This window comes from Polyodon spathula, chromosome 23 (genome assembly GCF_017654505.1).
Source record: "Polyodon spathula isolate WHYD16114869_AA chromosome 23, ASM1765450v1, whole genome shotgun sequence".
Classification (NCBI taxonomy): Eukaryota; Metazoa; Chordata; class Actinopteri; order Acipenseriformes; family Polyodontidae; genus Polyodon; species Polyodon spathula.
This window is the reverse complement of record NC_054556.1, coordinates 4,080,351-4,104,287: the sequence shown is the minus strand read 5'-3', so window position 1 is coordinate 4,104,287 and position 23,937 is coordinate 4,080,351. Positions and strand designations below refer to the sequence as shown.

Below are 23,937 nucleotides of genomic sequence, written 5' to 3'. Positions count from 1 at the left end.
TCAGAAATAAATAATAATAATAATACGTGTCAAACCATTTGTTGGCAATACTTCAAACTACAGTATAGTGTAACATGCCAAATGATCTTCATTAATCATGCACTAATTAATGGGATGTGTATCCATGTAAAAGCAGCCTGCAGAAATTAGTGAGCAGCAGAGTGCATGATCTTACTGGGTGTTATGCTTTTCATATTAGTGCTTAATTAACTTTTACCATGGATTTTTATGATCTCTTCGGTACTTGACCTTCGTCTCTCAGTGGTTTTCATGGAAAGCAATGTGTCTCCAGCATTCCCAGCCCCCCACTGAGCTGATGAGCTCACCTGCTACAATCAGCGTCAGCTGATTTCTAACCCAGATCTTGAAACACATCTCCTCTGCTACTGGAGCAGCCCATCACATTCTTTTTTCTCAGAATGTCGGTCCTATACCAAAATACTATTTTGTTTTTACTTCTTAACTTTTAAACTTTGAGAAAAGCATGATTTGATGTCCACGGACTGATTTACAGTTTAAAATCAGTTTCATCCAATTTAGTTAGACAAGCAGTTCCCAAGGTATAGCCTTCAATGGATACCTTTGACTTCATTCACTGTGTGTAGTGCAGAACAACAACATATAATACTGCTGTTAAAAGTCAATACCTCAACCAACTCCAAGCCAGTAACACAAGTTGCTCAGAATGTAGCAGCAGGGAATTCTTAATTAACTCATGAACAAAGAGAATCTATTTAATTGATCAAAACAGTGACCAATCTTCATACCTCAGTAGTTCAAATCACTAATTGCTTTTTACAGGCCAGAAGATCTGCATGCACTTTTAACGAAGATGTGTTAGTATTTAAATACTTTACTGTTCAGATCAAATTAATAGAGTCCTACAAATCTATATACTTGTGAGAAATATTATTTTAGGTAAAGGCAATTTCCTAGAAATGTTGGATTTTCCTAGCCTTTTGATTGCAAGAAATGTATTTTCATAAAACCTTTAACATTCTCAAAATTCAGTTTGTATTAGTGCTGGGGAAAAAAAATGTGATTCCTTCTAAAAGCTGACTATGGTTTTCCTATGGTTATTAAATTTTTTTTAAATGCTTTACCATATGTCACTATTTTTTACCATGCTTTCACTAAGCTTTATTACCCTTTACTATGTTTTTACTATGGTCAACCTTTACAAGGGGTCAAACTTTACTTGAAATTACCATGTTCAGATTCGTTCAAGTAACAGAATTTATATATGACTGCATCAGAGATATTTTGCATAGGAATCTAATTCATAAATAAGGTTTGAAATTATAACACATAAGCTACTGCACAGACGAGTGGTTGTCTCCTTTAATATGATAGGGTACTTTATTTATTTTACACCAGAAAGTAATTAGGCTTTTGTTTTCAATCAAATTCAGAAAGAAATAACATTGGAACATGAAAACCACATACATCCCAGCACTAGTTTCTATACGGTACCTTTGTGTAATGTGCATACTTCCACACATACTCAACCTCTGAAACAGGACGCTATTGTCAAGGATTACCAGATATGTATTGATTAATATACAGAGAAAACAATACGACACAGCAATAATTCTCAGGGGTCCAAACGGACTGCAGTGAAGGTCAGAAGAACGGGCAGTAATACTGCAGTCAGAACTGGATCTATTCTGTATCTCAATGTTTTCAAATCCTGTTTACCAAAATCTCTATTCAATTAACCTGAAAGTTGCAGTATGAAACTCTAAAAAGTGAATCTGTTTAAATTCACAGCCAACCTTATTGTAGCATGTTCCTAAAAATAATTGTGAACTTATATCTAATAGTTTTACTGCATGATTCAGTTGTGGCGTCTCTCACTAAACTGATGTTTAAATTATTTGTAAAGAGTTGAAGAGCAACTCAGCACGCCATCACCAAGGAAATCAAAGAAGACATGAAGTTGATGGACAGGTTCTTACAGCAAGAGCATTGTGGTTAATGAAAACTATTCTTCTGCTAAGACATTTAGAAAAGGCCAGTACTTATCCTGAATAGTTCTCATTTCAGCTTTGAATAAACTTACCATTCGTCACTAGGCAATACAAATCACAGTCCTGGTAAACAGAAACTTAGGCATTTACTCAGAAGGCTTTTAAATCTGTGCCACTTAGAAAAATGGGGTGCTGGCCCAGGCCGGCTCATTTGAGTGGCAGTGGGACCTGAAGCTTATCCTATTTATTATCCATTCCTAGCCGGCAGCGACAGTCATGTTTGATCTAGCGACTGTTGAAAGTGCTGGTGCTCTCATAGCATTGTTTAAAATATTAAATGCCATGGTGATTATCATTTAAGCGAAATCGTTTATATTAAAACTAATTGAGGCTTCAAAGGGTGATCTATCTGGTCTGATCGTTCTTTTGTCAGCATATATAACTCTATACTGAAACAATGAAAGTGCTGTTAAAACATTTCTGCTGTGTGGCATTCAGAGCAAAAATGGCCACGTCGCAAATCTGACTCAAAATTAATCCTAAAATAAATGTAGTGCGCACACTAATGCCAGGAACATAGAAAAAAAAAACTGATCTACAATTCACAAAATATACATCCTTACTGTTCCCAAGGAGAGGATATTTCAAATTTTTTGCAAGGAAAATTCACTGCAAGCCTAGCAGTGGTAGAGCACTGAACTGAGATACTGTAACAAGGACTTGCACCCCGCCACCCCTCCCCCGAGGTCAACTGCTCCACTTGACACAGTAAGCAGAGCAACCCCAGTGGGTTATAGTGGATTATCATTATAAATATAACTTTAAAAGGGTGCAACGCTGTGCACTTCTGTAAGGTAACAATGAGCTGCAACCCTTTCTTACATTTTTATTCTTTCTTGCTAAGCATGACCTAAACAATTTCTAAGTCTAATTTACAAGACAATTAACACTCCTTTACTTATACACCCCGGATAATGTCAGCTACCAGTGCCTATAACTATATGCAAGTGCGCATCATGGCTGATCACTGGACTCACTGGGTCTTCTTTACACTGTCACAACTGCTGTTACTTTGCAGTCACTAAGTATTACCATCAAACTGTCTGCTGAGACTGCTTGCACAGCTGACTGCTGAGGAACAAATCACAGCTTCAGGAATTCTCCTCAGGCTTTACAAAAGGCAGCTTAATTGCATTTACCAACATATTCCAGTTATGTATGACTGAAGTTATTTGATGCACTGTGCTGTTTCACATAAAGCCAAACAATATCATGTGTCTGTATAATGCACTGAAGTATTTTCTTCAGGTTAGGACCCTTGTTGCAGTTCTAAAAATAGATGAGAACGAGCGTGAACGTGAAATCAGCAACAGAATACAAACCAGCCTCCCTTTCACTGTCAACCATATCTGCGTCAAGGGAAATACAGAGGCAGTGAATTGAGGAACATACTAAAACATGCACTCTCTCCATTTAAATCAAACAGGGGTATTAAAGCACAGATTTGAAAGTGTTTTGTCGAACACAATGGATAGATTTGATGTGAGAACATTGGCAAGGCTTACCTATGGCAAGAATGAAGGTCAGATGAATTTGACATCATCGAATTAGCTGATCATAATCAGCTTCATATGCTTTGGTGTGCTGTTGAATAGCTGCCTGGAGGAATCTCCTCGATGGTGTGCATACAGTACAGTCTACAATATAATCACTTAAACCTCAGCAATTGCTGCATAAATGTAATTTGTATAAAAGACCATACCCCATGAAAAACTATTACGACAGGAATAATAAATTGCATATTTTGAGTTCCAGATGCTTCACAGCACCTCTATATTAACACTAACGGTTTAAATCTTTCAGCACAATTTAAGTCTGGAATTGTTAATAGTGTGCTCTCACCAGTACATTACAACCTTACAATAATCTCCTTGGATTCCTCTATTGCAATGCCAAGGTCTTTCCTTTGGTGAGCCTGTTCCAGTTCTACACCCACCCACAAATTTAAATCTGACCTTTCCTGACTCTCTTTTCTTCCCCTTCTCTTGTTTTCAGTCTATTGTTTTCTTTCTTATATCTGGCTTTCTGCATTTTATGAGTTCACGTTTAATGCAGCACTTTTGTTTGGACTGTATTCCCCTTTGCAAACCAATTTGTAATTATTTATTTATTTATTTTTTTAAATTCCCTTTTTGATTTTTGGCTGTATTTAATTGAATCTGCTTTGTGGCCGTGTATAAACGAAAAATGAAAGGCAACATACAAAACCCATTAAAACTCATTAACCTTGTGTTTCTGATCATGCCCCTGAGAAGGGAAATCACTTTTACACAGCGTGTGAATTGAATGCAGTTCTGATTGTTCCCTTTATGTCTTCATCATGTGCCAGTGCAAATCTAGATACTATCCGTTTACCAATTACTCTTCCAAGCAGATCTTGCAGGGGAATACAGCATGTTCACATGTATTACCATTGATTTGAATACTCCCACCATTAGTACCAGGTGGAAGTTTTCAAGTTTACTTGGTATTGAGAAGTCCCCAGTTCAGGCAATTCCTGCTTTTCTTTCGTCTGCTGTTGTACAGTATCATGCTGCATTATTACTCTATGTACGGCACGAGAAAACTAGCTCAGTGCACTAGGGACGGAGATGCTCATGAAAATCATGGGCTTGACCTCCAACCATAGCGGTAATTTACAAAGGGGACATGCCCCCCTCACTTTTTCAATGACAGGGAAATGTCCCCCTCACATTGCAGCAAAACTTTCTCAATAATGTATTTGTATAAATCACAAGTTAGTATAGTAATCTCCACTAGCACAGAGCGGAAACAGCAATCAACTGAGGCAGTGTTGGCGTGCAATGCATTATGGGTAATCTCAAGCAAAGAAGAGAAAGCACTGCCAGGGAGTAAATAACTTTTTTTTGGTAAATAATCTTTTCATTGTAAAATTTCTCAAATCATGATACCATTTCTCAATACTATAAAAAATATTTTCCATTTGAAAACTGGGATCATATTGTCGTAGAGTGGCTGTGGAACCCCCCCTACCGTCCTCCAAAGAGGGACCAGAAAGGCACCAAACTGAATTAAACTAATGTTAATTACTAATTGTATTACTGCAGGTAACTTAGTATAACCTTCTTGCATGTCCCAGCTACAGAACTGGGACAGCAAAAGCAGAGACAATCCATGCAATGGGTAAAACACAACTGTATGCTGTTACAAACACTGAAAAAAAAAAATCCTGGTTACAGTTAATGTGTAAAGACTTCAGGAACCAAGCGGCCAGGATAGTCATCAGACCATAAAAAACATGATATGATCTGCCTCACAGATCCACGCCTTTCATAAGTGTCTTCATAAAATCAATGCAACTGGCTGTACCAAGATATTACAGTCTACAAAATGCATCCTACATGACATCGAGATTACATTTTGCTATTATTAAAGTATCACTGATAATCAACCTGTACACTTTTTTTTGGCATTTTTATTTAGTTTTTTTGATTAAATATATTATCAATTACGATTTCTCAGCACAGTACCTAAATCCTCTTAAGTGAAAGGGGTGAAAAATAAATACTCAAAAAAGCATGGTTAGTGAAATAACCGGCCAAGCAAACTACCAGCAAATAGTAAATAATGACCTGTCTTTGTGGATATAGGAATCAGCCCACTGTCTCCTATTTCCTTGTAAGTATTTTAGTGCTCATTACCCTTGGATGAGGATGTATGCACTCAGAGACACATGAGCTGAACATGTAGTACTGGAAGGAAATTGCCATTGAGCGTCAGAATTCAAGTGACAGCTCTCTAGAACGCACATTGATTTTGCTTTGCAATTTCTAGGCTTTTCAATTCTTTTTTTACTTCGGAATGGTCAAGCATAATCAGGGACATAGCAAACAGTTTTAATCTCAAAAGGAAGCTGTTATCTCAACTCCCCAAACACCAGCAAATTGAGCTATCTGCCCAGAATTCAAATTTTGGCCATTTCCCCTGTCTATTATTATCCCCTGCAGCCTTCAGCATTTCAACCAGCAACGACTGTGTTTTTACATGAAACAGAATCAACCAGCATGACAGTTTTACTAGCTACCTTCAGTGGGTCCTTGATAATTTTGTGGTATTTGCAAAGCACTTTGAGACCTGTATTTTAAGTAGTGAGTAAGCTGTGCTATATAGCACAGCAAAAACCAAGGAAAAAAAAACCCAGAAATATGCTGAATAATGTTACGTTAACATAATGAATTGCACATCGTTTTGTAGTTTTCCATATAATTAACAAAAAACTGGAAAAAAAAAAACTGACATTTTGAAATCTAACATGAAATACTGCACTGGTATCATTTTGTAGACATTAAATAAAATATCTAAATTATATATATATATATATATATATATATATATATATATATATATATATATATATATATATATATATATATATAAAATTGGTCTCAATCCTAAAATTGTAGGTAATGCAAAACTTTTGGCCACAGCTGTAGCCACGATTTCATTACCATTTTAAACTGGAAAGGTACCTTGCTCGGCCATGAATCTTTCCTGCTCATTCAGCCAAATGCTATCCAGATAGCAGAGAGAAGAAGATAAATTGATGGGAAGCCTGAAGCAGCACATTCTAATCTGGTTTATATTACACTTCAATGCCAGGACAAAGGGGACTCAATTCCCTTTAATTGGTAAAGCCATTGTGATGGACTGGTTGTATTAATACTGACTGAATAAGAGAGCCCAGATATTAACTTCTCACCCCCTCCGTCTGTAAACGAACATTATTTAGTATCAGTTGAGCGCTACTGTTGAGTAACAATGAAAAGTGAACTTTAATGCTTCGCAAACTGAGATGAGAAAAACATATTTTCCAACAAAACACACAGAGCTAAATGATTTTCCATTTCCAATCACACACGGCACAAAATTATAATTGTACAAATAATTTAGAAAAATATTTTACGCATGAATCTTAATTCAGCTGTCAGTCACAACAACAATGCGTTTTGTTTTGTTTTTTCTAACTGGTGTATAAAAAACCCCAAAAGATCATATTTATAAAAGACATAAACAGTTCAATTCATTTTAGATAATGTGCTTCCTTATTATTTTACGCCTTGACAATTGAGTTAATTGATGGTTATGCCATAAGGACAGTACAATACTATAGTACGTGTACATCGATTAGTCTATAAAGACCCTTCACAAATTCACTGCCCTTGATATTTGTGTGCAAGTCATATACAGTAGTAGAGTATCCAGTAGTATAGTAACTGGACTTAGTAAAGCATTTCATTACCATGATCAAAATACCCTGATCAAACCTCAGTGTTAATAAAACAGAAGTAAAGCTACTGCATCAAGAAGGGCTCTTCCCCGAGAGATTCGTTTAGATATGCCACTGTTTCCCACGGTACAGCATGAACCCTGATGAGTCTGAGAGATTCATGTTTGTAGATAATCCTCACACATGTCCACAGGTAACATCATTCTGAGATCCTGTATAACACTGGGTCAAGGGGCACACATTTTCCATTCCTCGGTTGTGCCAGCATCGTGATTATTGCAATTTACACTTTCATGGCGTTTGATATTTGAAGGCATATGGTTTTCTGATGGGTAAAATGGGATGATTTATTAAACTGTCAGGAGATTAACTTTTAAAATACAAAGGAGCTGACTTTAACAAGTTCACCAATAACCCTTCAGACACACTAAATATAACACACAGGTTGCTGTGGAGCCTGAAATATAGTACAACAGTATATAGTGCATTGATCACACAGGTGCTCATTAAAAACATTTCTTTTTAACAAGTACAGTCTACTAAACACATTTTTAATAAATCCAATAACAATTTAATTTAACTTCATAAGCACTAAATCATCTGACAATTCTTACATGCGGTAGTTTTTAGTCATTTTGAAAACCTGGCTAAAGCTGAAATATTTTGTTAAATTACTCGCTCCTGCATTTGTTAGAATTGCAGAAGAAAGTCTTAACTATTATAACACAATCCTGGATTGCATGTAACAATTCATTTTCTATTTTGTGTGTTCCCATTTTTCCTTTAGTAAATATTCACGCCATCTTTTGCTAACAGGTTTTATTTATTTTTTTTTAGCCAAGAGATTGCTTCAGTTTGTTAGACTCTGTAATAAGGATGCCTCACCTACAAGCTCCTCTTTAATAAAGCAGCCTTGGTTCTAAGGTAGGGGTTCACAAAGTTGTCCCTTCCAGTCTAGCTCTTTATTCCAATTAAACCTCCACCCACAGGTAGTTCATTATTAACCCTTGAGTGGAATGGCCCTCCAGGACTGTGATGAGGTAGCCCTGCTATAAGGCTATGCTCAGCTAGCACAGTGCACTTGATTATTCAAAAACATGCCATACGGTTACCACAGTTTTGAAGACTCTTTTATGTTCAGGGTAACTTAGACATTTTAATGTGTTTCTGCAGCCTCTTAAGCTTTGATGTATTATCTTTAAACTTTATTTATTTTTTGTTCCAAATGTGTTTCCTGTTGACAGTTGCCAAGTACCCTGATTCATTCATTTGAAGGGGAAATTCCAAACTGTAATTAAACTATCAAACAGCTTTAATACCCCTTCAGGGAGAAAACAGAAAATTCTGTGCACCACAGAAAATCCAGCCCTGAAGCCTACAGCATGACAGGGAATTAGGAAATGATGAGCTGAATGATGTTAAACAACAGCCCCACGTCTCAGTGGTCTCTTACCGTGTGGTTTCTCTTAAATACATTTTCTCTGAAAGCTATTAATTGGTTAAAAGAACTAAAAGTGGGGAGTCACTCCACGTCGATCAAATTCAATTGAAGACATGCAGTGTAATTCAGTAACAACTCTGGCAGAATACAGCTGTCAAAAAAGCTTCAGTGAGTAAATTACAAAATCACCTCATGCAAATATATCCTTAGCGTCTATGGAAATTATTTTCTGTGTGTATGGAATGTCGGCAGTCTGTATTTTACAATTTCTATTTTGCTTAATACCTACCAATAATGTTTTAACTAAACCCATCTGACAATGTCCTGTGACACTTCAAAGTAATAAACGCTGAAATCAGCAAGTTCCTCCAGTTTGGAAATGAGGATCAGCTGTGAGACGATTCCAGTTTTGACTCTAATTTCACACTTCGTAATCTCTGAAATGCTGAAAGCAACGCCGAAGATTTCCTCCAGAGAAAACGTGTGAGAGACAGCTTTTCCTAAAATCTAAAACATCCTTACTTACAATATCCTGACTAAACATTATATGTAAGTAAACAATCTGTGTTGTAACACGCAGCCTTAGTTAAAAGAGTCATTTAAGTCAGATAGTACATGGACAGAGAAATACCAAACTGCCTCAAATGACGCTTATTTAATACCTTATTTTACATAACCTTGGTTGGATCATGTTGAGTTCCAGAGCATAGACAGAAGGATTACTACTGCTCAATTGGACCAATAGGGGTTACTCGAACTATCAAACTGAAATATCAAACTGATGCAAAGTTAAGTTTTTGCCATTGCACCTCAGTTAATCATTTTTTGTTTTTTAACAAACATTCAAAGTGATGTACAAACCCAAACCGCAGAGATCTGCACAGCTTGCAGGTAGCACATCAGCATCAGGTCTCCAGATAAACATTATCACTTCCTTTTTTGAAAAACACTTCAAACAACAGCTTTGGTTCAGGCAATTTCAAGAAGTGGACATATGTAACAAATACACTGTTCCAAAAGGAATAATTTAAAAAATGACTCAATCAACTGGAGCGTAAGCATATTGAGTTTTAACGCAAACCATGACAAACTATAATCATTAACTGTAAACCAAAATATAGGCTGCTTTGTGCACCTACTGTATTATAAAAAATAGTTACTGTATGCATATTATTTGGTAAAAGGGTGCTATAACACCAAGAGCTCAAAGTTCATTAACAAATTGCAAGAACCACTCACTGGCTCACTAGCTTGATGCACTCTAGACACATCCTGTATGGTACAGTAGTTGTGGAAGGCTTCCTACTGCTAGAAGGTATTGCATTCGATAGCTATGACCAGAGTCGTGACCCAGAAACAATGGTAAGATTTAGATCATAACCAGTCTAAGAGAAAATCTTTTCAGTGGTGTTAAGGTGCTGTGAAAATAACTCATGTACCACTGCAGTTTTTAACAGGAGCATTGCAATCACTTTCTAGTGTGGCAATAGTCAAAACAGCCGTAATGTCTTCTAGAGGGATACAGTAAAACATAATACCCAGTCATACAGACAGACCAACACATACATCAATAAAAGGAAAAGAAACACACCTGTCCTGTGGATTAAACTTTCATCATTTGCAGGAATGAGCCACAGTACAGTAAAAATCAGTATTTCCGTTTTCCTCTTGCCATCCAACCTAACATAACTGTTAGAGAATGACAATACCTCTGTCACCATCCCCATTCAAGTGCCTTCAAAGTGGCAATTACTCTGTTTCTTTTGCATCATCACACAGGGATGTGAATGATAGAGTTTGAAAATGAAGCCTTCTGAAAGGTATTAACCTGCACATTGAAGTGGCACCTATAAAACATTTTACAACAAAAATGTCAGCAGTATAGCATCAACCCATGCTGAAGGTGAAGTGCTTAAGTATGCAGGTGTTGGGCAATCATTAGCACTCTTCTGCGGTAAGGCTTTCACAGTTAAACGATTTCATAAAAACAGACTTGTAGGTAACTCATAGAAAATGCCCTATCCAGCCTCATTATAATGTTATCCAAGGCAGCCAAGCATTTTGCTGTAATTAGTTTTTTTATTCTTATAGTTGTGGCTCCAATCAGAACTAACTGAGTTGGCAGCCAAGATTCAATAATCTTATAGAAGAGTGGGATTCAGACAGCCAACCCAATAATGAGGGTCGAAAATCCCAATCTCCCAGTAAAAAAAAAAAAGAACAGCAGGAGAAGCAACCACAGCCAAGGACAGGAAGAAGACAACTCAAAAGGAAGAGATGGGGGGTTATGTTGTTGTTCAATTCTGTTAAAATAACAAACTGGCAGGATCTCTCACTGGCTTAATGGATAACTGATTAGTCAGTTGACTTGGGGTCTCCAAATCTGCTGACTGAATGAGGGGCTGACTTGGCATGCAGAGGACTGGGGCTAAATGGCAACTGAATAGGGACTGACTGGCCAGTTTATATGTTGCCTAGATAGTTGGTCAAGTGGATCTCTGCATCCCTGACCAGATTACAGTACCTGAAATGCATTTCTCAGTGCCCAACTCTTCTTCCATACTGAACACACAGAATTATGAGAGGTGCCTGGAGCCAGAGATGGCAAAGTCTTTATTCACTTTGCATGGAGTTGGCCAGTAAGGTATAGCTGCCTGGTGAAGTGTGTTTTGGCTTTTCACTTATCACAGTGTCCAATTTTGGTTAAATCTAGATTTTAAATTATTTTACCAGTTGGTGCTCTTCAAGGTACAGAACTATTTGAGTACCTTACCATGAAAGGCACTATATAAAAATAAAGATATTGGAGAAACTTTTTAAATTTATTTTTAATTTTTTTTGCAGTCTCTTAATTGGTATGCTTGACAGCAAAACTTCTGTAAGCAAAGCTTTAAATATTGGCTAGATTGCATTGACTTGGATACTGTTCTCTTCTGAAGATTTCCTGGCACGGCAAACAGCATCAGAAGAGCACATGCGGCTTTGTTCTGTTGTACGGGAACGCTTTAAAAAGAGACAAAACAATAAAGACAAGAAGACTAAAAACAGAATCAGGAACGATTCAAGGACGCGCATAGAGCATGTTCTGTTCTGCTACCCTAGTCAGTACACTAAAAATAAAACGCCTTTATTGAAAACATCTGCTCTTTTCAGTGTTGTAGAAAAAAATACTATGATAAAGTTTGGACAAATATATCTTCCGATTGCCCATTTTTTGTAGCACTAATTAAGTTATTTCTTTGACTGTAACTGCTTACTTGATAGTGAAACAGCCTGGTCATATAAGCTTATAAAAAAGCAAAACTGCAGCAATAGCCATTTAAGGATTAGATGAATAACAGCCTATTAAACTGAACTATGAGTGGATTATTTACCTTAAAATTGCTGCATTTCACGCGTGATTACACAGGCCTGCAAATAAGACTCCCATTTGATAGCAGGGTGACTTTCGAGATTTTACAATGAAGGCACACTGCACATAGTAAGTAACAATGGAGGTATCATTTGCATCTCTATTACATCTATTTGGACAGCATGAAACTACCATTAGGGGGCTGAGATGATAGTGTGATGATAATGTTTTGCAGATGGTTTGTTGAATTGTTGCAGCCTACTTTTGGTTTCTGCTACACATATTTCTACAGAAACAAGGTGACTGTCACAGGTTGTACTGCAAGTATACGATGCATTGGTTGGGTAACACCTACACGAGCATAAGCTGTTTCAAACTTTCATCCCAAGTCTAAAGGGGTATTTGCAGTGTAACAAATACGTCTCCCACTACATCTACAGAGTAGTTGTCATCCTTTCTGTATTTCCTGATAACAAATGTTCGTCTCCCCTAGCTGACTTTATTTTGACTTGGTAACTGAACAGTGCGTGTGTTTGCATTCCAGGCAGGAAGACGTTGTCCGACAGACCTTCCTTTCCAACGCCACTATTTCCTTCCAAAAATATATTTGTCACAATTATAAAAGCAGTTAATATGAGATCGAAAAAAAAATTATACACTGTTAAGGCAAATTTTATTAGGACAAATTGCCTCAAGTGTAGGAGGCACACTGATCTTGAATCCAAACAAATTAAAGTTGTTCTTGCGTTATTGTTAAATAGCAACAGGTATTGTGACTCCCAGAAACAATACAGATATCAAAAGGGTTTTTTTTTGTTCTTTTTTTTAGCATATATGACAAAGTAAAAAATGCACGTTCAGTATTAAAACAGATTAGCAAAACAAATTTGCTTGTTCCTACTACCTAAATACGTCCCTGGTGTTATTGAGAGTTTCAATCTAATCGTCCTGCTGCAACCAGACAACTACACCACGTGATCGGCCGGCCGGAAAGCAGCTGATAAAATTGAGTTATATTTGAAAAATCTACATCCCAAACTGAAGCAGAAAAATAATTAAAACAAGCCATGAATCAAATGCTTTGCTGCACAAGTATGTGTGGCCCAGATATGTTGTTTGCGCAAAAAAACGGCAATGCATTAATTTTAAATTCAGGGTTCTCTCCCCTATAAAAGACAGCTATTTTTTAAAAAGCTATAAATGTCACACGCGATTTCATGTCATTCCACTTCAAACCAATCTTCATCGTCCCCGTTCTATTGAAAGTTACCAAATCAGTTCAGTTGAAGCCCCTGTCATTCCATTTTTATTTATTTTTTTATTTTATTTGAACATCTACTATTAAGTAATACTTACAATGTTTTATTAAACGCTGTATAAACACTACATAAATGCAGACACTATTAAAAAACACCCAACTAACACACATGAAACTGATGGTGTTAACTGTTAAATTACTTATTAATCGCTATGCAACAACATCGATGCTGAACACACCATAAAAAAAAGGCAAGGACATGGTTACAAACAGCCATCAACAGATCATGTTCTTTATTGCTCACGTGTCAAGAGAATCTGGTCTAGAGCCAGTAATCTAGAAGCTGCAAGCACTGTGTGTGTGAGACATGCTCTCTGTTTACACTCTCTCTTACCAAAAGTGTTTAATCATACAGAAATGTTGTTTTTTTTTATTTTTGTAGAACATTGTATTTACATGGATAATCATTAAAGCAAGACCGTGAGAATATTTTCCTCCGAATAATGTACACTATTGTTATAATTTTTTTATTAACAGTTTCATGTCAAAGTAATTATAGTCACGCTGCCTTAAATCATTAAAACGACAGGATCTGGCTACAGTATCCAATGTAAATAGAGTGAAACACCCACCACTAAACGATTTATGGCGACTGTTATACTTTCAAAAGCTGATAATGCGTTCCATAAATACCCCGGATTATTACTTATCTGTGCAGTAAATCCACTTAAGAGACTAACACGACTGGAACCCTGGAAAGTTGTGGAATGCAAACATGGAACACGAAACCAGAAATGAGGTAGAGTAAATTATACCGTAGCACTGGCATGCCTGTACTGATACTGTAGTTGTTGTTTATATAAAATGTCCAGTTGATCTCACCATTCATTTCAACCTTTTCAAAAAGATCCCTGACGCAGCTAGACGGACACTCAGTAGTATTTTAAGTATTGTTTTGTGTAGAAACACGCGAATTGTCTTGTCACAGTCGCAATTTGTTGTATTTAGTAAACTGAACTCCACAAGCAATCATTTGAATACGCGTTCAACACCCAGAAAGCTGATATAACTACGATTGCTGAGCATGTAGTATCAAAGCCGCCTACTGTAAAATAAATGAATTAAAACCAGCATTGCCACAGTGGGGTGACAGGATTTATGAAACTGTAATGTCAAACTATACGCTAATATTGTTTAAACAAAAACAATAAGACACGTACAGTGGTGATTGGTGTTTTAGAAGTAACATTTCAAAGCCGTCTAATTAGTCTACTATCTTTTTTTTTAAAAAAACTGCGTTTCACGTCAGAGTACATTATATGGGCAATTACAGCTATTCCGTTCAATAGGCTATAACGAGTGATCAAAGGACAACTAGAGTTGAGAAATATCAATATCTCTTCTCATAAATCCCCATGTACTAATCAGCAATACCCACTTCTGACATGTACACACGCCCAAACACAAAAACAAAGCTTTCCACATTTGAAACATTATGCATGACGGTGAACACTCCATCCAGCTCTCTGCGCGTTTGGGTAAAACAATGTTCCTTTGGAAAAAAAAATAAAAAAAATAAATAAATAAATAAATAAAGATGCTTCTTACAGCTGAACCGACAGCAATTCCCGTGCTAAACACCAGTTTCAGTATTTCACGACACCGGCACTGCGTGAGCAACGCTGTCCAGCGCGATACATCACTCAGTGAAGAAGAATGTCATAACTTTAAACTGAGTGAACCCGTCTATTCACTTACTAAATGCATAATAATAAAAATCTCTTAATGTAGGTTACAGTTGCACACGAACACGCTAATGTGTGGAGACTGCAACACTCACACAGCCCTTACAGAACAGGCACTCTGATGACACTGCTAGGAATGCAAATGTGTTTTCTTTCTTTGTTTTTTTTTTTCATTCATTGTATCAGTCGCACTAACTACACTTACAGCATAAACCTAAAACAAACCTACACATTCTATTAGAATCAAGGCGGGTGCTGATCTTCGAGTTCTGCAGATTCTTCTTCTTCTGTACGGGCGTGGAAAATGCCTCTCATTATGTTGGGATTGGAGAATGAATTTAAGAAGGATTTAGGCATCAGTATAACGGTATGGTTTCGAGGACACTTCCAAATCGCTGCAAAAGCGTCGGGTTTATTTCCAAGAAACAAATGACCGACTCACCGACCAGGCTAGACAGCAGCTGTCAGATTCTGTACATAACACTGAAACTCCGATCTCCACAATTTACAAGCAACACTCATTAAGTTTTCTTATTAGCACTTGGCACAACTATTTTAATTGAAACGGATTACTAACAATTAAGTAGTAGTGTGGTATTGAAACGATCTTTGTTCCCATTTACTTAAATAGTTTCCCCTTTCTCTTTTATCGTCTCCTAGGAAATACCACTGCTAGACTTTCCCCCTTTGCAAAACAAACAGAAAGAACCTGTAACTCACAAAAACGCATATTTCTATTGTTTTAAGCGTGTTTTCAGTTCTTTCTGTTTTCTTCTCTGTACAGTGCTACGAGAAAGTAATAAAGCCTTACTTTTCTTGCACTGCATTTTCTTTTATGGCTCCTAAAGAAGGATGGCTATTGCCCTGTTGCAGCCGGCAAGCGGCCAGGTGTCTGTGGTGCTGGTCTTTCAGATAGGCGTTTTCCTTGCACAGATCAGCCACTTGCTGCTCCAGCTCTTCAATCCGATTCCTCTGCTTCTCCAACAACTCCTGCTGGGTCTCGATGATTCTATTCAGCTCACTGAGGTACTCCGCTGCCTTGCTCGGGTTTTCTGTAAGATGTTCCATACTGCCGTATCTCCGCTTGCACGGGTAAAAAAAAAAAAAAAAACGCTGTCCCTTTGCCTTTACTATAGCAGGGGACCTTGAAATTGTAAAGCGGGTTGGCTGCTCCGCTCCGCCATTGTTTACGTTTGGAACTGATTGAATGGGTAAAAAAAAAAAAAAAAGTTGCTCACACGTTTGTCCGCAGCCGCACGCCGTCCAGAGGTTCTGCAGCACAATCAGTAACCTCTGTAAACCACGCCGAGGGAAGGGTCTGCATTTAACCCTTCGAGGATTGTGCTTTATTTATTTTTCCGAGCTCAAGTCACATTTGCTAAAACTCACTCTTTTGTGAGGTGAGGTTAACTCTTCATTCATAATAGTGTGCTGTGTGAGTTCCTCTTTCAAATGCGGGCGTATTTTGCAGATCCCTATTCACAAATGCATCTGGGCTGAAATGGAAACATTTTTTTCCCCCTTTTGTTTTATATACAGTAGTTGCATGTAGCCGTTTGTTCTGCTGTTTTCTTTCTTGTGTGTTTTGCCAACAGGTTCAGCTCTATGATGCGTACAACTGTGCCGCCTGCAGCCCGAGAAGCGCTTTTCAGCCACCAGTAATCGTGTGATCTAAATACAGCAACACACACAGGAGCGGTGTTGTTACGACTTTAATAACAATTTATGTGGTTATCAATCATGCGCGTTAATGTTTTCTGTTTGATTTCAGTTAACGTATTAACTGATCATGACAGTGATCATTATTGTTTTTTTTGTTTTTGTTTTTTTATTAGCAAATCAATCTTTAACCATTTAAAATATTTTGTAGGCACACATCATGCTAGGTGAAGTTGCTGTAATTGTGTTTATTGATAGATTATTGATTTGTTGATTGACTTACCTATGATAAACGAGTCAAGCAGGGTACAGTGTAAATTATGTTTATATATATACACACACGCACACACACACTCATACACTCTTAGGTAGTCTAGTCAAAACATCTAAATCACTGTTTTTCACTGGCAATGATATGATTCTGTTTCACCGCACAACACTTGACTATACAGATGCCTAATTTTAAAGCTGACGAGCAACTGCAACTGTAATGTGTGAACAATTTCAATGAGTCCACTTAGGAGTATTTATTTGGTCATTTCTTCTTATGCCCAGCAATTGGGAGTATAGATGTCGAAAGTCTTCTTTATGGGTTTGCCTTTTTCATAATGACATACATATTTTGTGCACATCAGAGGGCGTTTTCCCAATTTTAAATCCTTTAAAATTATTTTTTATATTCCTTTTTTTTTTTAAATCAATGACTCACTGTGTGACCCTGAGCAAGTCACTTAACCTCATTGTTAAATCAGTGTCCTGTTGTAAGTGACTCTGCATGTAATGCACAGTTCACAGCCCACCTCTGTAAAACACTTTGTGATGGTGGTCTACTGTGAAAGGTGCTATATAAAAATAAAGCTATTATTATTATTATTATTATTATTATTATTATTATTATTATTATTATTATTATTATCTGTGTTTTTGTTGGGTTATTTATTCTTAGTCAGAAACATCAGATTCTAATTTGGTGATCTTTATTAAACCATTTAAAAGTAAGTTATTAAAATTCACTTACATATCATTAATAAAAACACACTGTTTGGAATATTCAATAATAATAATTACAACATTTTGTGGTAATTGCTCTTAATTCGTTTAGTAAAATGGTATATTAACTGGCTATTAAAACAAAATCGGCATGTTATCATGCTTAGCAATTGTATCATTTTATTTCATAAACTCAGTGCAATCATTGAAGAATAATCATTAAAGAGATTTGTTTTCATGAGGTCAGCTTGCCAGGCAATTACCACATACTGTACCAATTCAGCCATGCTGCAGGCCCATGATCATCTGCTCTGAATAGCACTATCATTATGATAAAGTGTCTATCCAGCGCTTTGCAGCCTTTGGAAAACCCTAACTCATCCCACAGTTCTTTTGTTGTTGTATTTTAATTATTTTTGGGATCAGTAAAATAAAGCAACTGTCTAAAGCAACTGAGCAGCACAGAGGCCCTCTGTGGATGTATGATTTAAGGGATCAATTTCCAGTCCAGGTTGCTTTCTTAATGTTCCCCCTCTGGTAACCGTTGACATTTTGTCCTTACTTCACAGTGGCCCTGAATAAAAGAACGGCTGAAAGAAAAAAACTGGAGTTGTTTTCTTTGTTTTTAAATGTGCATGTAAGCAAGGAGCAATGATCGCTATTGGCTCAAAATAGTCATGAGCACACCTTGTTACCAAAACAGATAAACAACTCAGGCATTTTGTTTAGTGGCTTGTAATTATTTTTAAGTGTTTTTTTTTTTTTTTTGTTGTTATATAATTGTTAATAGTGTTATTATTTTTCTTTTCTTGCACAGTGACATTATGATGTAAAACGCTTTGTAGCACTCCCATCTAAAGCCTGCTTCCTAAAATGTTAAATCAGGGCAGGGTATGGGAGTCAGCTGACAGCTCTTAAGCATTTAAAGAGCCAACTTGATAGCGGTCTAAAATATCATACTTATTGTGACTAATTTAATCTGACTAACTAGAACAATACTGTACATTAGTACAGGAGACCCATACTAAGCTTATATTAAAGGATGTGATTATTTTTATGAGAAATATATTGCAGAACTTAAAATGTTTCTTTCTGGTAGTAACTGTAGCCAAACATTAAAAAAACAGGAGATCAATGATTTTTGCAGTATGAAAATGTTTAGAATAAACTTGATAAAATTATCATAAATGGTTTGTGAATGCCAAACATACTAAGAAGACAATGGGCAATAAAATACAATTTTGCAATGGTTAATTGTACTTCTAAATCATATTCAATTTGTATTGACATTTTACAGTTTTTTTTTTAACAACCTGTATGAGTCTCTTCAGGTATAACAAAACAGGGTCATATGTTTATGATTTGAAGAATGGTAGTATTTATTTACACCGATGTTAATATTGTTAAGACACCACTCAGCTTTAAATTTAAAAAGGTACTTAGATAACCCCAAGAGCTTTCAAGTATCCTTAGTATAATATGCATGTTGTTATAAGTACATACTGTAACAATTAATAATCTAAAAAATCTCTTTCAAATTTATCATCAGATCAGTAGAATATAGAATTCATTGTGACTGTTATGAATTGCATCAGTTTCAGAAGAAGTTATAAAAGCTTTGATTATTGTATTGTTAGTATAGTTAGACTTTGCAACATTTTTACAGTTGTCAGTGCAAGCCATATTGCCACTTCTCTGAACCAAAATGTGGATCAAATCAGGTCTGTCCAAAGTTGGTCTTTGAACCCTGTTCTAAATTGAACCAATTAAACTTCTGTCCAGACTCTGAAGTAATTAATTATATCATGTTTCCTGTTAAACTTGGAGTGGGATGGCCCTCCACGACAGTGAATGGATACCCCTAATTTAAATCAATGTGTGGAAACCTGATTAGAAATAATAATAACAAACAGTAATACCAAAATAACAGACTTTAAAAAAAAAATAATAAAAAAAATAAAAAACATAGAAAAAGTTAATAGTAATTGTACAATACACTATCCAGAATAACTTTACTTAATTATAAGAATAGAGAAACATTTGCAAATCAACTAGTTGTGACTACAGGGAGATTCTCTAAATCTACATCATGGGTCATTGGGTTTTAATGGTGTAAGCTAATTAGCTCCTTGCTTTAATGTTTGTCTTACTTGTTTTCCTGTAGGAATGCTGAGATGAAAAAAAACACCTGAATGAGGATAACGCTGTACAAAAGAGTCGACTCCTTTACAAGGAGAATATATCCAGCTTATGTCTTCGTGTTTGATTACATCACCAACCAGCCAGCCCACTGCTGCCTACCCCTGTGCACGCTACACTCCCCCTTGCCAGCCTCAAGTCCACCACAGACTTGCTCATCAGGCTACAGTTCGACGAGTGCGTGTCGGGTCACCTGCATCCCACTTCTCACACCAGTGTAGCGTTGTGTGAAAATGAAGACAGACAGAGAGACAGGGATTTCAATTCTCGAATTCAACAGTTTATTATTTACAGGTTCTGTATTTATTTAGACACTGTGAGGGTCAGACATCACTGTTAAGATCTGCAGGTCTGTTTGTTTTTAATCCAGCCACTTTTTGTCAATTGCATTCCATGATGCGTTACAACATTTATGCTCTAATGCTGGTCTTTCCAATTTTGTAAAGTGGAAATAAACTCTTAATGTTAAAAAATGACCTTTACATCTTCCATGGAAATTGCTTCTCTTTGGCTACATCTATGTAACGCAGCACTCAAGTATATTGCATTACATTGCAAATGGAATGCAGTAGCATATGATAATGTGTGTGATTCACTATTAGCCTATGATCGTATTGATGTCTGCATCATGAAAGCAGTAAATGGGTGATAGGAACATGGAATTAACGCATGGAGAAGCCTTCTAACTAAATTGATCGTATCCTTTAGATATTAAGTTTCCAGCTAACATATCAGAAAGTAATACATTTGTTCCATGACTGCATTATTTTAAATCTCTCAAACAAATAAATTCATATTGAACAAACTAACGCCACGTTGTTGACTGGCTGAGTTATCTATCTTGTGTACAGCATGCAAGGAAATGCGATTGCTGACTGCCAATGAAAAGTATGAATAGCTGCTGCTCCTTGCACTTAGCAGACTGGTTATTGCAGGAAGAAAACTATCATTATTATACATAAGTGACTTCTTGCCCAGCCTTTACAACATAGCTTTTTTCATCAGTATGCTTGAATAAATCCCTATAGAATTCATAAAACCAAACCTAATGTTATTGCAAAAGCACTGTTTAATGTTGATAAAGCATATTGTTCTCACAGTGTGCTTTCCATACATTCTTAATGGACTGGGTGTGCCATAAAATAAAACTTCAAATAAGTCACAATGACTTTTTTAATCACTTTTTTGTACATTTTCTTCAAACGTATCATTTCTAGGATCTTCATACTTATCACGTCTGGTTACTGCCAGTATAAGCTTGTGAGTACTGTCCTGGGAGGGAATGATGATTTTGGTTTCAAAATTCAATCTTTAAAAAGAATTAGAGATTTATTTACCTTTCCAATATTTTGCTTTTGTTCTGTTTTTTTTCTAAGGCTACATACTCCACTGTGTGGTATGGCCTGATTAGTGAATGGAGGTTCGAGGTTTCTAACTCAAAATTGTTATCACAAACACGTGGAACCTAACGACTGGGACCATATTTCATTAGATTATGTTGTCTTTATTGCTCAACCACTGAAGGTGCATTTCCTGGCAAGCTTCTTTAGCATGAAATGTTTTTTTGGTGCCAGTGCTAGTTATTTAATCACTGGATGGAAACACTTCATTTATGCACAGCCCATCGGTATAGTTAAGGTGTATTTACATTGTAGTTTTGCAAAATGAATCCATGCTAGGTATGGATATTGCTACAGATGTACAGGTACGATATTCATACTATTTGTAGTGACAGGTGGAGCACAATATTTTTGTTCATAAACAGTTTCCCCTTTCAACCTTCTTTTGGTTTAAATCTTTCAATAAGAAAAATTCATACAGAGCATGAAAAGCAGTTTTTTTTTTTTTTGTTTTACAGCTGTTACACTGTTTCACAGCTTTTAAAGGGAACTTGTTAAAATGTTGCACTGCGTCAACATGTTTTGCTCAATTGTAAGCCTTGCAATAATGTAAAGAGCTTCATACATATAGTGTGGATTTACTCAGGGAATTTTCTACAAGTGAACGATGTAAAAATTTTTTAAAATATCTGAATTAAATAAATGCATATTGAAAATCATGTTAACCAGTAATATAGGATATCTATCTATCTATCTATCTATCTATCTATATATATATAGATAGATAGATAGATAGATAGATAGACAGACAGATAAATAGATAGATAGATAGATAATCAGACTACAAGTGAAACAGTCATTATATGAATATTACAAAAATATTTTTCGGCTATAACTGGTAAAATTCCACTTTGCAATGCACAATTATAGCAATAACTAACAACTGTAAGATGGACCATCAAGCCGTATATCTTCCCACTCATTTTTGTTTCCCCGGGAAGTTTAAATGTTACAATTGGAAACACTTCCCCAATAACCCAATTAGAGCATGGTAATTTTGACTGTGTTATCGGTGGCACTTATGTTTCAACATGGAGGTTAAATGCTTTAACAGAGAATTGTATTCACAGCCAGGGGCGATTCTTTCATCTCATGCTGCTCTCAGACTCATAACAACCAGGAAAATCAATTGTGCTTTTGAAATATACATATAAATTTATTTATTATTGTATGCTTCCTGCTAAACCTTACAGTTTTTGGTTGCAAGACCAGACATTTGTTTTTATTTGGCTAGTAGGTACGAACATATGGATACCCATGATTTATCATACATTTACTGACACATTCATCCAAATCTGTCAGAACCTAGCTCATTCTAAATGTTATTAGAAGGTTCCATAACAGCCCTTAAGTGTTTTTGTAATATTGGAGAGCATTCAACCTATTGAACACAAGCTGATGTTAGCGGCCTTTGAGAATGAGGAGAAAAGATTCAAAATAAGGTTGAAGGGGTTGCCTAGAGACTCTGCTATAAACTAGTCATTTGAATTAACTGTGAGAAGGTGGCAGGCAAGGTTAGTACCATGTCAATGTGCTTGACTTCAGAACAAATGGTATTGTGTGGGAAAATGTTTTGTCTAGAAAAAATAAATAAAAAATAATGAAAAACCTTAAAAACTATTTTTGAACAATGACTTTTAAACACATTTTTACACTTTTACTAAATGTTGATTATTTTTGTATTCATCATTTGTGTTGTCCTTGCTTTTCTTTTGTTTGGGCTTCAGACAGCTCCAGATGGTTCGACCTAATTTTATCTTACTGCTTATTCTCTGTTCAATATCACCACAACACAGCAGTGTTTTTGGCGGCACAAGTCTCCATTTATCACAGGCAACATCACCTCCTCTACTGTGGCCTCTGTCATTTCTGCAGACATTTCATTACTGGCTCTGCCTGTGGTTTCCATGCCACTGGCATTCCTGTTCTCCACCTATGTTCATTCACTAACTCCCAGCATGAGGTGAAGACTTCCTCTAACACAGTTTTGTAATCTGTGTGCTCACCACGTCTGTATTTGTATAGGCTTTCCTCAAGCTCCTCAAGTATCTTTCTCCTCAGAGTTATAACTCTTTTGCCTTTAGGTCAGTTCCTATGCCTTTCCCTTGCTACCAGCCTTCTGGTGTCTCCAATCTGCCATTCAGGCTTCAATATTTCCTCATTTCCTCTCTGTTTAATATGCTCTGCACTCAGGAATTATTTGTGGCATATGAAGTTTATAACCTCAAGGTACAGACTGTCTCAATAAGTGCTAAAGAATATAACTCAACAAAACACTTCAACAAAAAGAAGACAGCTTTCTTCCTTCTGAATTTTAAACAGATAATAGCTCAGGGAGGAAGTTTCTTTTTTTTTGAATGAATGATGACTGAATGATGTTCTACACTCTCGGATTCTACACACTCACCAGCGGGACTGCCTGCTGAATTTGCTTTTCATTCTTGATGTACAGTCTTACCCTCTCAGCCATGAAGGATGGCAGTGCATGTGCCACACAGCCTCCCGAGGCTTTTGACCCTCCCTAAAGACTACTGTCTTTTTAAACCAGATCTCAATGTAGCAAAATCTTTTCAAGCTAATCTGAAAGACCCTGAGGGTACAGAGATGACATTTGG

The 23,937-nt window shown here is 36.5% G+C and overlaps 1 protein-coding gene across 2 annotated transcripts in view; it reads right to left on the bottom strand.

The window, feature by feature from the left end:
- iqsec1b (IQ motif and Sec7 domain ArfGEF 1b) overlaps positions 1 to 16,382 on the bottom strand; it is a 152,931-nt gene extending 136,549 nt beyond the window's left edge. Inside the window, exon 1 of one of the 2 annotated variants that reach the window (XM_041224295.1) lies at positions 15,886 to 16,382. In XM_041224295.1, coding sequence (XP_041080229.1) covers positions 15,886 to 16,142 — 257 coding nt within the window. In that variant the 5' untranslated portion in view covers positions 16,143 to 16,382. The remainder of the gene's footprint in view (positions 1 to 15,885) is intronic. The other variant, XM_041224290.1, reaches the window with a different exon arrangement.
- Positions 16,383 to 23,937: the final 7,555 nt, after the last annotated feature.